General features: G+C 48.6%; 1 protein-coding gene and 1 long non-coding RNA gene across 3 annotated transcripts; one reads left to right on the top strand and one right to left on the bottom strand.

Annotated features, from left to right (window-relative positions):
- Positions 1-1,612: 1,612 nt before the first annotated feature.
- LOC147979829 (uncharacterized) lies at positions 1,613-4,338 on the top strand. The gene is made up of 2 exons (XR_015619023.1): positions 1,613-2,387; positions 4,025-4,338. It is a non-coding gene; the product is annotated as an uncharacterized LOC147979829 (long non-coding RNA).
- An 899-nt stretch (positions 4,339-5,237) lies between these two features.
- LOC125544114 (amino-acid permease BAT1 homolog) lies at positions 5,238-14,064 on the bottom strand. Of its 2 annotated transcripts, none has more exons than XM_087547193.1 (8): positions 13,738-14,064; positions 11,947-12,210; positions 7,121-7,139; positions 6,820-7,039; positions 6,469-6,650; positions 6,083-6,372; positions 5,860-5,989; positions 5,238-5,746 (listed from the first exon to the last, which is right to left on the bottom strand). In XM_087547193.1, exons 1-8 carry the CDS (start codon positions 13,875-13,877, stop codon positions 5,399-5,401), a joined length of 1,593 nt encoding a protein of 530 aa, XP_087403319.1. In that variant the 5' UTR covers positions 13,878-14,064; the 3' UTR covers positions 5,238-5,398. The 2 variants fall into 2 exon arrangements, with proteins under 2 accessions (XP_087403319.1, XP_048563646.1); XM_048707689.2 differs by lacking the exons at positions 11,947-12,210; positions 13,738-14,064 and adding exons at positions 7,899-8,159; positions 8,245-8,630.
- Positions 14,065-14,949: the final 885 nt, after the last annotated feature.

Here is a 14,949-nt window from a genome sequence, read left to right as displayed (position 1 = left end):
TGCACACAACTATTTTATTATATTATTCAAAAAAACCAGCAAAACAAATATATGGATCAACCCAAAACCGCCTTTCTAGAAACTACTGTCGCAACACCTACAAGCTCGATGATGTGCCATGTCCTCGCATCAACACACACTATCTATTCTGGTGGCCTCAGGAAGCCGCACAAGCCTGGAGCGCCAACCGGTCTAGCTAGACCCTCTATGCACATTGCATGCGCTCGCTCTAGAATCAGCCGCCGCCATCTTCTGTTGTGCCACATTCAGGAGTGATCAATGCATTCACCTCGCCAGGGCATTCTGTTGTCGACGTCAGCACGACGCCAGACAATGCCAGCATCCTACGCGTGTCCATGGAGACGCGACCGTCGCCGAGACTCCATCGCTCCATACCACTGAGACTCACCACCGTCCTTGTGGTAGATGCAACGCCGCTCCTCTTATCCCCTCCAGCCAACACCTGCTCCAAAACGATGCCCTGGAAGGGAGAACGACGCCGAAGGCGTCATCATCGTCTGATCCTGGAGACCCGGATCTCGAGTTTCCCCCGAAACATCCTGAGCTTGGTGACGCAACCTGCAGCGATGATGCCTTGACAAGGAAACGGCATTAGAGACGCCTCCATCGTTTGCCATGACCAAAGTCGACACAATTTTCATGACAGTCGCGCCACCCCGATGTCGCAGCTAATTGGATTCGCGCGGAGCCTCGCCATGAGGACGTGCGTCGCCGCCACAACGCCGGCACAGCCTTTAGCCGCTGCTCACTGATCCCTCCATGCGTCTCCCCCGACCAAAGGCCACACCACGACGGATCTGAGCGAGGATTAGATCCCGACAGCTGCCACCTTCCAAAGAACGACCGCAGCCGCCTACCCGAGTGTAACGTCCCCAGCATCACACTACAATAATCCCTTATGTTCAATGCCAAGTCATCTTGATTTACAAAGCTTAATCATATTGGATTAATATCTCATTTCAAATTCCTTCTCTGAATCCAATTCGAATTCAAAGTGAAAATTTCTAATTGCACAAAGTTGCTGGAAAAATATTCATCATTTAGCAAATATTCCAAAACAATTTATTGTTAAGGGAAAACAACTTCACTACAATGCTAAGGTGGACAGAAGCAACTATTACAGAGCAAATCAGCATTTTAAAATGCCTTCCCAGTTAGGAAAATTCCAAATGGATTCAAATAAATCCCAAGCTTATGGTGGCAGTGCACCACTTCCCTTGGTATTTGTTTTCACCAGTGGCACATTTTTGCAAAAGGTAATTATTGCAAAAGAAAATGTAAAAGGCTATTGTTAAATGAAAACAGAAAAGTTTTCATAAAAAAAGAAGGGGTGAGAGAGAGGGAGAGCCCTTGCCCCACTTGGGCTTCGGCCCACCCGGACCAACCGGCCCAACCCACCAGGCCGGCCCACCTCTCCCTCCTAACCCCCCACTCCCCCTTTAACCCCGAAACCCCCACCCACCTCACCCACGACTCCCCCTGCCCCCCATGATCCTCCCTTGTCTGCCCCACCCCTCGATCCCGATCTGGATCGGGGGCGGCATCCACCCCGCCGACGGCCGCCCCTTCCTGCCGGCGGCCCCTTGCCGTTTCCTGCCGCTGTCGCGAGCATGGCCACGACCGTGACTGTGAATGTGTGCGTGCGTGTGTGGTCCGACTGGGCCACTGCCACACGGCGCAAGCCCCCCGGTTAAAAAAACGAAAATGTAAAAATAATAATGATTTTAAAAACATTAATGTATTAGTTAATTAATTAACTTAATTAATCATGTTAGTTAACCTAATCAACTGAACTTAGTTAACTAAATCTGTTAACTAGTTAGGTCTATGACAGAATGACCCCACGCATCAGTTTGACCAAGTCAACTGAGTGTTGATTGCTGACATCACCATGGTGTCATGCTAACGTCATCTTTTACTATTCTGAATAATGTTGAAATAAATAATTAAATTCCAGAAATTAATAAAAACTTTAGAAAATCATATTAAATAAACCGTAGCTTGGATGGAAAAAACTTTGTACATGAAAGTTGCTCAGAACGACGAGACGAACCAGGATACGCAGCCCGTTCGTCCGCCACGCATCCCTAGCATAGCGAACACGCAACTTTCCCCCTCTGGTTTATCTGTCCAAAAACGCGAAACATCGGGGATACTTTCCCGGATGTTTCCCCCCTTCGCCGGTATCACCTCCTACCGCGTTAGGTCACACCCGGCACATCTTTTTGCCATGTTATGCCTTGTGATGCATTGTTTGCTCTGTATTTAGTGCTTCTTCCCCCTCTTCTCTCCGGTAGACCCCGAGACCGATGCAGCCCTTGTGATCGCCTACGTCGACGACGACCCCTCCTTGCCAGAACAACCAGGCAAGCAAACCCCCCTTGAGCATTCCGATATCGCCTATTTCTTTTCCTCTCATGCTTGCATTAGAACTGCTACTGCTTTCTGTATGATCCTACTCCGATGCATAGCCTGTTGTTGTTACCTGCTTTTATACCTTACCTGCTTATCCTAAACTGCTTAGTATAGGTTGGTTAGTGATCCATCAGTGACCCCCACCTTGTCCTTGTTGCCCCTGCTTCATCATTGAAGACCCGATCAACGGGATCGAAGACCAGGCCCCGACACCGTACATCACTTTCCCCCTTAGTTGCTCACACTACCCGGTTATTATCGAGTGCCGAGGGTGAGACCTCTTGAGCACTTCTGATGTTAACCCTGTAGTGTAGCTATTCGGTCGTGGTCATCAAGGGTGATTTCCTCCTTAACCACTTCTGATACGAATCTGTCATGCAACCCCTCAAGTGTGAACCTCGAGGGTGGTCCCTCTTACGTTCACCTTGATGATTACATCGAGTGGAATTCACCGGGGGTGATTCCTCGAGTTTTCCCCTTGATGTTTGGACACACAGTTACTATGGTTACTATGACTTTACACTGAACCATGTTACTAAAGACGGGTCGGTCCTGAGGGGTGCCTACGCGAGCTTAATTGCGAGTGATGTGGAGTCGGGTTGACCTGGAGGGTGCCCGCGAGATAATTATGATGCGTGGCCGGGCATTCCTAGCCCTTGCCGCAAGTCCTCGAGACGGGGCAACGGGGTCACATCTTTCGTGAGTCTCTGCTTGTTACCGCGTGCTCCTAATCCACTACGATTTGGATATTTGATCCGAGGGGCCTCTGGCCTGATAGCACTAACCATCACGTGGGCATAGTATGGGCGTTCTGCGTCGTATGCATCAGCCGAAGCTTAATAGACGTCAGCGACTGAGCGGCGCGCGCCAGGTTGGACTGCGTAAGCACCTGCCTTGTTGAAGGAGGTAGCTAGGTCTGCTCACCGGCCGCGTACGCAGCGTGCAGGAGTTCCCGGGGAGATGGCCCATGACCCCTGGGGGCATAGGTTTAGTCCGGCGTGCTGGCCTCTCCATTAAGCCTAGGTCGGGTTGCGGCGTATTGTTTGGCCGAGGCAGGGTATGACCCAGGAAAGTGTGTCCGGCCAGAGTTAATCGAGAGTGGTGGGTAAGTTGGTGCACCCCTGCAGGGAAGAAAACATCTATTGATAGCATGTCCTACGGTAATGGACACTTGGAGTTGTATCCCGATCGATACAACTAGAACTGGATACTTGTGATGAGAACTGGATGGTGATGAGAATTGGAATGTGTTGACACTTGGATAGTATGGCTCTGGGATTGCCTTCTCGCAGGGAGTCGAGAAAGGATCTCTGGCCGAGGTTGATAACATTACTGCTACTTTACTTTATGCTACTCTACTCCCTCCTGTTGCTGCAAGATGTTGGTTTCCAGAAGATGCTAGTCTTCGATAGGCTAGGCTTTCCCCTTCCCTTCTGGCATTCTGCAGTTTTGTCCATAGATACTACCCATTCCTTTGATACAGATGCATACTTAGTTTAAATCTGATGTAAGTCTTGCGAGTACTTTGGATGAGTACTCACGGTTGCTTTGCTACTTCTTTTCCCCCATACCCGATTGTTGCGACCAGATGACGGACCCTCGGAGCCAGACGACGCCACTGATGACTACTACTACCCGGAGGATGCCTACTACCACGTGCCGACCGCTGACGACTTGGAGTAGTTAGGAGGCTCCCAAGCAGGAGGCCTTGCCTTTTCGATCGTTGTTGCTTTTGTGCTAGCCTTCTTAAGGCAAACTTGTCTAACTTATGTCTGTACTCAGATATTGTTGCTTCCGCTGACTCTTGTGTTTTCGAACTTATGTATTCAAGCCCTCGAGGCCCCTGGCTTGTAATATAAAGCTTGTATTATTTTAATTTGTGTCTAGAGTTGTGTTGTGATATCTTCCCGTGAGTCCTTGATCTTGATCGTACACATTTGCGTGTGTGATTAGTGTACGATTGAATCGAGGGCGTCACACCGAGCCACTCGCAACCCGCATCCCCCGCCCCCACCAGTAGCCCGATCTGGCGACACAGAGGCCCGCCGACACGCCCCACCAAGTAAGCATCACACATCCGCCGCGGATCTGACACGCCGTTATGCCCCATGCAAGCCTGACGCCCCTACCTGTTGGCCGCGTCCCGCGCTGCCCCACCATGCAAGGAGTGCGAAGGAGCCCCGCCGCCGCCCACACAAGCCAAGCTTCGCCCTGGCGGCGGCGGGGGGTGAGGGGGGGAGGGAGGCTGGGGAGCGGACGGGGTCAGATGCTGTCTGATGGCTCTTGTGTCCATGAGTATCCAAGGCTAGTCAACTTTAGGTATATAATCCAAGGCTAGTCAACTTGGTAGTAAATATTGAGAAACGATACAAGTGCGGTAAGTTCCGAAAGTGTCTTTCTGCCTCCGAGCTCAAATGAGCTGGGTAAACAATAAAATCTAAAAATAAATAAAGAAGATCCAAAAAAATTCGAGAAACATTGGCAAAAGTTCTCAGTACTTGCAAAATTTCGTCATGGAATCACATTCCTGAAAGGCGCGACAAAAAAAAACAAATTCAGTGTTTCAAAATGCTTTTGAAAGTAGCATTTTTAGAGTAACGATTTTTTTGCTACACCTTCTAGGAATGTGATTCCATGACGAATTTTTGCAAGCATTTAAAACTTTTGTCAATGTTTCTCTAAAAAAATAGATTTTTTTTACGATTTTACTATTCACCCGAGCTCATTTGAGTTCAGGAGCAGAAACTCTGCATCCGGTAAGTTCAAAGAACTTTCTTAGCCAAACATTTTGCCGGTTCCGCTGGCAGTATGAATTAGTCCATGTTCCTGTATTGTCGAAGAAAGTAATTACAACGTCTCATCGCCTCCAACTCATGTCTTGTCAGATACAACCAGCCTCCCCCCCCCCCCCCCCCCCCCCCCCCAGGTGAAATCACGTCACAATAATTCCACGCGTGCGAAACTAGCCGCTCAAATTCGTGACGGGTCCCTTGAACCAGTGCCTGGCGCTCACGACCCACGACGTCAAGACGAGGATGAAAAGCCCACCGACGGCGACCGGCGTGTAGTTGAGCGTGTCCTTGGTCACCGGGTACGTCACCGGCAGCGAGAAGAGCACGGTGATGGTCACCACCCAGAGCACGGCCACCCACCCCACCAGTACACCGTACCGTCCGAGGTTGAAGGGTCCCGGCACGAAGTGCTTGCGCGCCAGCGTCACCCGGAAGAAGATGGGCAGCGCGTACGCGATGTAGAGCCCGATCGTCGCGATCGACACCATGGCCTGGAACGCCACCAGGCTACCCAGCGACTGCAATCAGTTTTCAATCAGAGACCAGGATTAATCGGAGGTGCTCTGCCGGAATTGAAATACTACTATATATGTAGTTGCAGTGAAATGTAGTGGTGTGGACAATGGTTTACCGGCAGCGCCATGCAGAGGGAGACGAAAGCCGAGAGCCAGACGGCGTTGATGGGCACCTCGTGCTTGTTCACTTTGTGCCACACGGGTGACAGCGGCATCGCCCCGTCTCTCGAGAAAGCATACACCATCCTAGTCAGTCAATACAAGGAGCGAGTGATCTCATCAGAACTACGTTCCGAGAAGAGAAATGCAGCGTGAAGCAAGCCAGCAGAAGACGATCACCTCGAGTTACTCGTCACGGAGCTCATGCCGCAGAAGTATATGGCGACGGCGACGACCCCCAGGCAGACGATCCCGCCGACGCCGCTGCCGTAGCGGCTTTTGAAGGCGAGGTAGAAGACTTCGGCGATGGCGTACCCCCCAGCTTCATTGTCAGGGCTGAGCAGGTAGGGTATGTCCTTGACGGCGAACGTGATGCCGAGTATGTATCCCCAGCCGACCACTATGGATATGCCGATGGCGCTGATTATCCCGATGGGGCCATTCCTGTCTGCGTTCTTGGTCTCCTCCGTCTGCATGCATGCATGATCAAAAGCGTCAGGGTTTCTTTTGCGTGTCATAATTAACGAGATGATATTCCTTTTTCTTTGGCTTAATCAATTAATTACCATGTGCGCCGATGCGTCGTATCCTGTGAGCGTGTACTGGCTCATGAGGAGCCCCAGGACAAAGATGTAGAGGTTGCTGTGTATTCCAGCACTGTTGTCAGTGTTGAAATGGGTGAAGACGAACTTGGCACTGGCTCTCTCGGTTGCAACAGCCGGCACGGCAATCATCAAGACAAAGACACCTACAGAGACAGAGAAGCGTGGAGACCTTGTTACTTGTTAGCCATCCGTTAATAAAGTGGATGCCAACTGCTCTCTGATTATTTATTCTCTAGCTAGCTAGCTTGAGTGAGAATCAGTGCTCGCCAAGTAGAGTAATCGTGTAGGGCAAGTGCGAATGAAGGACAGAACCTAGCATGTTCCAAGCAGCCGCAAACTGGCCGAAGAAGGAGAGCCATGAGATGGGGAGGCTGTTGATGAGGGCGTGGCTGAGCAGGATGGCGGCGTGGAAGGCGATGACCACGTACTTGGACGCCAGGTAGCCTCCGCCGTTGTTGCCGCCGGTGCTGAGCAGGATGATCACCTGGATCAGCTGCGCCAGCGAGAAGTCCACGCTAGTTGTCACCGCCCACTGCAGAGCGTGCAAACTGAATCAGCACAGCAGTCACTCACAAAGTGAGAAAGCACATTCAGAGTTAAGCCAAAGTTGTACCTGTCCAACGATGTTAAACCTGCATGCAGCACAACAAACGCCATTAGAGGCTGGGAACAATTGGAATGGGATGCAGTGCACGAGCAATCAATAGCGCATCTATCTACAGTAAGAAAGATGGGCCATGCGTATATGTGCGTTTATTGCAAGGACGTCTTTGTCTCAACTACAAGAAGCATGCTGACAGCTGCATATTTTCAACCCCAGGTCGCTGTCATAATCAGACTTTATGTGCAGTTGGCACTGGTTCTGCTAGTACCAAAATGTGGCCACGGGGGCTGCACATGGTCAAAGCACGCAAGCACATGACCTTATGAACACAAATATTCTGTTCTGCATTGCCAGGAGCACGTCGTTAAACAACGACAAGCGCAGAGTACATTTGATTGGAAAAGAAACGATTATTCTATTTTGCATCCCCGATGATAACGGTGTACTATTTGAATGAACTATTTGTACTACTAAATCAAGGATGATTAATATGGATCAAAGGGGGTAAATGAGTAATAAACTACTCATTCTGCAAAAAGAGAAAGACGAGCGGAAAAAAAGACAGAAATATGCAGAAATTTCGCACGCACGCACCAATTTGATGTCACACCAGACAAAAAAAAAACAGAAAGCGGTTCGTTCACACATGACATGATCCTCTCCTTCCTTTCTTCCCTTCCACATGATCCCATCCCAACCAGAGAAGAAATCGATACATTCGAGAACGTGGACAGGTAGCAAAAGACAAGAAAGATTTCAGTGGAGTGCGTGTGATTGAGTGGCCTACCATCCGGTGATCCAGGAGGCGAAGGGCGACCATCGGTTGCCCGAGAGGCGCGCGCTCCAGTAGTAGAGGCCGCCGGAGGTGGGGAAGGAGGAGCAGATCTCGGCCATGGAGAGGCCGACGGTCATGGTGAAGGCGCCGGCGACGAACCAGCCGAAGGTCATGGTGGCCGGGCCGCCGAAGTTGAGGCCGGTGTTGTACAGCGTGGTCACCCCCGTCAGCACCGAGATGATGGTGAAGGAGAAGGCGAAGTTGGACAGCAATCTACACACGCCCTCAATCAATCAGTTAAGAGAAGCGACGAAACCAAGGGAGGGGAGAGGAGAGGAGAAGGGCGGGCATGACGTACGAGAGGTCCCGCTTGAGCTCCTGCTTGTAGCCGAGCTCTCGGAGGCGGGCCTGGCCGGTGTCGCCGGAGGCATCGACGTCGACGTCGACGGCGGTGGTGCCGCTCCCCGCCGGGGACTTGCTCCAGGTCATGGCGCCGTCGCGTTGTGGGAGGAGGAAGAGATGGGGTCAGGGGAGACCTACCAGTGGTGATATATGTACTGCCTGCAGAGTGCAGAGGAGAGGAGAGAATCGCGGGGTGCAGTGAGTCAACTGGAAAAGTGCGGTGGGCGCCAGATGTGGGGTTCGTTACTCTACTCTGGATGGAGATTCTGCCAGCAAGGATGGTCGTGGATCTACTGTGGGAACCAGGATTCTTTCCCAAAAAGAATGCGATCCTATATTTGAGACCCCTCTGATTATTATTATTATTTTGAAAAGAAGGATATACCCCAGCCTTTGCATATCTGGATGATGCATGCAGCCATATTATTAATTATTTATAAAAACCTTATAAAATAATACTTTTTTCGTTTTTAGATATTTGTCTTTTTAGAGATTTCAAATGAACTATCACATATGGATGTATATAAACATATTTTGGAATGTAAATTCATTCATTTTGCTCTGTATGTAGTCACTTGTTGAAATATCTAGAAAGACAAATATTTAGTAACGAAGGGAGTACGTCAGTATGCCTGAAGCCACCATCTTAACAACACATCTGTCGCTACTCCTATCCTTTTGATGAAGGGGTGCCAAATGTCCGAGCTAGTCTGAAATATGAGTGGGTTCATGTTCTTCTACGTGAAGACTGCAATATGAGCTTTTTGTCATGTGGGTGGCGCACGTGCAGCATGGGCTCTTGGTTCCTGTTGAGTTCAACAGGCCCCCATCGATCAAGCTCGTTGTAAAGAAATGAATCAAAGCGATTTGCACGTCTCTTTCCAGCAATCCAGTTTGGGTCAAGATCACTGTGCACCCATTCAACCGATCGAGATTCGCTGCCATGTGATCGAGATTTGCACGCTTGACACGCGCCTGCTGACTAATTTTGCACGGCATCCAGGCTTACGCCGCCTCCCCTCCCAGAGAAAGGAAAGAAAAATACTTCCATCGAGCACGTATGTTTTGTGAATCCAAATATCGGCTTACAATTGCCGATCGAGCACGTGATAATGATTATCTTATCCCTATTCGTACGTGCTACGACAGCAAACGAGACATATATGCTGCACTTCGGTACAGTACAAGAGACGAGAAGAGACAAGTTTCGCCGACTGAACCAATCATCAGAGGCTGGTGGATTCGAGGCGACAAGGAGCACAAGCGTATATGTATATGTAATGTATGCATACGCCATTTTGCCATTTGCGCCACATGCAAGAGAGAGATGAAGAGATCAGGGCTGAGGGCATGGGCATCTTGTCACCGTTTGCAGTGCTGAGGTACCAGCTTTCATACCTTGATGTACGTTGACGATGTGGTCGTCCTCATCAGGCTGGTCACAATGAGCAAGAAAATAAGCTAGTAACTTACAATTTTTCTAGACTATGTTACTACCTTCATAGTGGGTAGGAATATCTATGTAATGTCATGCAACGATGTATTTATTAGGTTATAGACTCATTGTTTCTTGGAGTGTGTGATGTTCCGGTAACTTAGCTAGTTACCACAAGCACCTCTCTCTTCATTAAATATGTGCCACATAAGTAAAGTTGTATTGAAGTGTGTGATGTTACTCCTAAATTCCTCCCCATTATGACCAGCCTCAAGCCATCCTCATCGGACCTGTTGCTCGTGTAGGTCACGCTCGACTGTTTTGATGGCGCATAGAGCTGCACACCAATCTACGTAAATGCTCGTTGTCGCCGATTAGATGCTCAGAGGAGCACCTCGTAGTTGCTGCCCAACACTTTCCATGCCCGATACTGAGGTTCCCCTACATCTATCTTTCTTCCTTTTTCATACAAGCTGAGGTCGCCTAAGGCGTGCCTGCAACCAATATTGGACAAGGTTTGCAATCGGCTATAGCCAGTGGCGATTCTACTGGGTATGCTTCAACAGGCTCAAGCCTGCCCTTCAAAATTGAAAAACAAAAATTCACTACTAGTTCCCAGCCCATTTCAACCCACTGTCTAAGTGTCTAGCCTGTTGTTTTCCCGTTCCAACCCCTTGTACTCAAGTTCAGCCTGCCCTTCATTCTTATTCAAGATTCGCCACTGGCTGTAGCCATGGATTGCTCGTTGGATCACTGCGGCTGGTCGCCTCGAGCTGGTGAAGTCGGTCCTCACATCCATCCCCGTGTATCACTCCATCGCGATTCAGCTGCCCGTGTGGCTGATCGATGGGTTTGAGAAGAGGATTTGTGTCTTCTTTTGGAAGGGGACTGGCGCCGTCAACGGTGGCCATTGTCTGGTAGCTTGGGAGCAAGCGTGCAAGCCATTCGAGTATGGCAGATTGGGAGTCCCGAACCTCAAGCTATTGGGCTATACATTCCAGGTGCGCTGGCCATGGATGCAGCGCACATCTGATTGCTGCTTGGCGGGTCTACAACCGGCCATCGAGCCTGAGGTGCGGGCTATTTTTGACTCGTCCATCAAGGTGATGCTAGGGGATGGTAAGAAGGCTCTTTTCTGGACGAACTTTTGGCTCCACGAGCGTTCCTTTCAGTTCGAGGCCCCGAAGCTATTCCTGGCGGTGAACGACGGTGCGCGGCGCTCGCGAACGGTTCATGAGGCCTTGGAGGACCGCACTTGGATGAGGGACATCACCGGGTGTTGATGGTTAGAGTGCTAACGCAATTCCTGATGCTCATGGACTTGCTTCTCGAAGTGCGCCTACTCCCTGAGATTCCGGATCGCATAATCTGGAAGTGGACGCCAACTAAGGTATATTTTGCGAGCTCGACTTACCAGGTGTTCTTTGCTAGCCTTGAGAGGTGGGCCCATTGGAAGTCTTGGGCTCCGGCCAAGTGCAAGCTTCACTTCTAGCTAGCGATGAGGCTTCGGATTTGGACGGCAGACAAACACCTTTGGCACGGCCTGCAGTCCCACGTCATGTGCCCCGTTATGCGAGCAGGAGGCCGAGACTGCAGACCATCTGGCACTGGGCTGTGTGTTTGCCAGGGAGGTGCGGCACTATGCCCTCTCGTGTTGCGGCCTCGGTCAGTTGGTGTCCATCATGGATGCAACTATCACGGAGTGGTGGGTAGCTAGACGTGCAATGATCCCGAAGGAGCGGAGGAAGCGTTTCGATTCGCTTGCCCTCCTCATCGTCTGGATGCTATGGAAGGAGCGTAATGGTCGCGTCTTTCAGCGGTCATCAGTCGTTGTTCGATACCTTTGTCATCACATCAGTAATGAGGTTGAGCTATGGAAGCTTTCTGGTGCGAGGGGATTGTCGGACATCTGGAGATAGGACCTTCTCACACACAGGGTGTTGTTGAGTGTCCCCGGTGTTATTGGCTGCCCACCATATGCTGCCGTGAGGATGGTTTGTAACCGCGGTGAGCCGCCAGACTCTATACTTTTAGTTCTATTCTTCTAATACATCGACGTGCAAAGCTTTTGCGCGTTCGCAAAAAAAAGACATGAAGAGATCACCGCAACCATATAAACTTAAATAAAGAAAAAGTGGAGGCTAGATAAATTTGACACCACGTGTCGACAATAATTTGTGTCTAGAATAAAACATGTTACAAAAAGCAAACAAGTAAACTTACCAGCCGGTGAGCCAGGAGGCGAAGGGGCCCCAACATCGCTCGCTGCAGAGCCTGGCACTCCAGAAGTAGAGTTCTCCGGATGTAGGGTAGGCAGAACAAATCTCGGCCATCGCTAGGCCGACGATGATGGTGAAGGTGCCGGCAATCGGCCAACCATACACCATGGCCACCGGTCCACCAAACTCGAGACCTGTCCCGTACAACGTAGTGATGCCCGTAAGGACTGATATGATCGAGAAGGTAACCGAGAAGTTGGAGAACAACCTGCATGTGTAACATGGTCACCCAACAACACAACACATCATAGAAAATTGCTTTCGTACTGTGAAATTTATTTCTTTTGCATCAAAGAAAACACAAAAACAAATGAAGCATGTGGAGCCTTGCAGGTGGCTTCTATGGGAAACACAACAGTTAAAATGAAGCCACATCGGTTCAAAGCTAAATAATGAAGCTGCATCTAAATTATTTTTTTATGGAAAGCTACATCTGTATAAACTGATTTGGGTCGAATTTGTTATGCGGATATTTCAGCTTAGTTTTGGGGCTTGCATATGAAAATGGGGACCTCCTATTTAGCATGCTACATGCTAGCAAACAACCAACACGCACTCCTCTCCTCTTCCCCACAGGGCGCCCGTTTGGGCCGGTCCATACATGAGGCGGGACGACCCTATTTTTCCATTTCATTTTTTCTTGTTTTTCCTTCTTTAAAATAATTTGGGATTTGAAAATGTTTCAGAATTCAAAACATTGTGAATTTAAAAAAAACGTTCAAGATTCCATAGAATATTAGTGGATCCAAAAATAGATATTCATGATTTTGAAAAATGGTTCAAGATTTTTAAAAAATATTTATGGCTTCATACAATATTAAAAAAAATGTTCGTGAATTATAGAAAAAAAATCATCGATAAAAAAGATCAGGAATTCAAAAAATGTTCATGCATTTTAAAAAAAGCATTTGTCGAACAAAAAAAATTTAAAAATTGTTCCCAAATTTTCAAAAACGTTCGCCAATTAAAAAATATTTTATGATTCATAAAATTGAAAATATTTTGTGAATTCGAAAAGAGTTCATGAATTTTTAAAAATATTCAAAAAAATTAAAAACATTTTGGATTTCATTAAAAAATGTGAATTCAAAAAATACTCACGAATTTGACAAGTTGGTCGCAAAATATATGAAGGAAAAATTAAATGAGAAAACGAACATGAAAGAAAGAAAATAACGAAAATGAAAAAAGCTGAAAAAATCCAAAAGAAAAAACACAAAAAAGAGGAAAAACGGTCTGGGAAGGCTTTAGAACCTTCCCAAAATTGGAACGGAGGTCGGGAACCGCCCCTCGGTGTATACTTATCCTACGCGCCAAATTGGATTGGCCATGAAAATGCCATTGGCTCAGCCAACCCTATGATCCAAATTGTATTCCAGTGCCCATCGATCAATAAAACCTAGTGAATTACGCTCAAAATAAAAAAATTATGAAAATGCCTAGAGAAAAATAAATCCTTTTTCTTTAAGCTAGAAAAATGAATCCTACTATGGTATTAAAACCTTAATGAGTCAAAGCAAGTGCACAGCGTCCGCAAGCAACCCATCCGTCGTTGACACTTGACAGAACGAAACACGCAACTTGCAGTGGCTAGCTAACACGTAACCGCATCAAACAAAGCTGGATTGAAGTAAACTAAACTTCATAGATCGACAGAATCGATGTGCCAGCTAAACAGTCAAACAGAGCAAACAAGAACGACAGGTTCGATTTTCTGAATCAGTAGAGTACGTACGAGAGATTGCGCTTGAGCTGCGGCTCGTAGCCAAGCAGCCTCAGCTTCTTTGCGTCGTAGTAGTCGTCGTCGCCGCCGGCGGTGGATATCACGGCGGCCTCGTCGCCGGCGAGCCGGCTGTAGCTGCTCTGCCATGCCATGCTCACCCTTCTTCTGCGATCTTGAGACTAACAACAGTGGCTGGGAGGGACGGGTGATAGCCTACCTCAGCTAACTACCACTCCGAGATCCAGGTTTTATGCTAATGACCCGTGACAGTATGGCCGGAGCTTATAGTGGGGAAGACGCCGGGTGCGGCGAGCGGGTGACCCAGATTCGGTAGGACGTGTTTGGTAGCCCGTGTACATCTCAACCAAGTCCAGTTGGGTCAATAAAAACATGTTTGATTACATACGAGGTGGGCTGGCTCGCATCGACACGAACCTTAAAAGGAACCTAAAGACTAGCTCGCTGGAAACCCTCAAATCGGTAGTTTCCAGCAAGCCAGGATGAGTGCGGCGCAAGGCGTTGCAGCTCGCACGCAAGGAGGCGAGGCGAAGTCGAAGGGAAATGGCGGGAGATGGAAATCGGGCACGGCGGGATGACACCAAGCTCTATGACAAGCTGCTCCTCTGTTCATACCACCGGCGACGGCGACGGACGCTGATACGTCCATTTTGCATCATGTTTTTTCTACTGTCATTTATAGTATTTTTCAATCAATGTAACACTTTGTGGAGCAATTCTAATGTCTTTTCTTTTATAATATGCAAGGTTTACATAAAGAGGAAGATTGCCGATAGCTGGAATTTTGGACCTGAAAAGGCTATGTCGGAGATACCTATTCTGCACATCTTCAAATAAGCTGAAATTTTACATAGATTTATTTTGGAATATATAAAAATTATTGTAGAAAATAAGTACCAGAGGGGGTCACCCAGATGCCCACTAGGCACCAGGGCGCGCCTACCCCCCTGGCACGCCCTGGGGGGTAGTGGAGCCCTGGCCAAGGTCTGGTGCTCCTCTTCTGATATATAAACCCATTTGTTCTAGAAAAAAAAGAGGACTTTCAGGATAAAGCACCGTGTCTCGAGGCGGAACTTGTGCAGAGCACTTTTGCTCTCTGGCGGAGAGATTTCGCCAAGGATACTTCCCCCCTGGAGGGGGGAAAATCGAACTCATCGTCATCACCAACAATTCTCTCACCGTGGAAGGGCTAATCTTCATCAACAT

Source organism: Triticum urartu, chromosome 3A (genome assembly GCF_056163025.1).
Source record: "Triticum urartu cultivar PI428250 chromosome 3A, HENAU_Tu73, whole genome shotgun sequence".
Taxonomy (NCBI): Eukaryota; Viridiplantae; Streptophyta; class Magnoliopsida; order Poales; family Poaceae; genus Triticum; species Triticum urartu.
The sequence above is the reverse complement of the archived record's forward strand: the minus strand, read 5'-3'. Positions and strand labels throughout refer to the sequence as shown.

Bases quoted from the DNA above. Each gene is read 5' to 3' on its own strand.
- LOC125544114 (XM_087547193.1), bottom strand. From the start codon at position 13,877: ATGGCATGGCAGAGCAGCTACAGCCGGCTCGCCGGCGACGAGGCCGCC. The intron at 5,990-6,082 runs GTGATCGTCTTC...TTGACTGACTAG, and splicing joins TCCGTGACGAGTAACTCGAG to GATGGTGTATGCTTTCTCGA. The intron at 5,747-5,859 runs GTAAACCATTGT...AACTGATTGCAG, and splicing joins CCCTCTGCATGGCGCTGCCG to TCGCTGGGTAGCCTGGTGGC.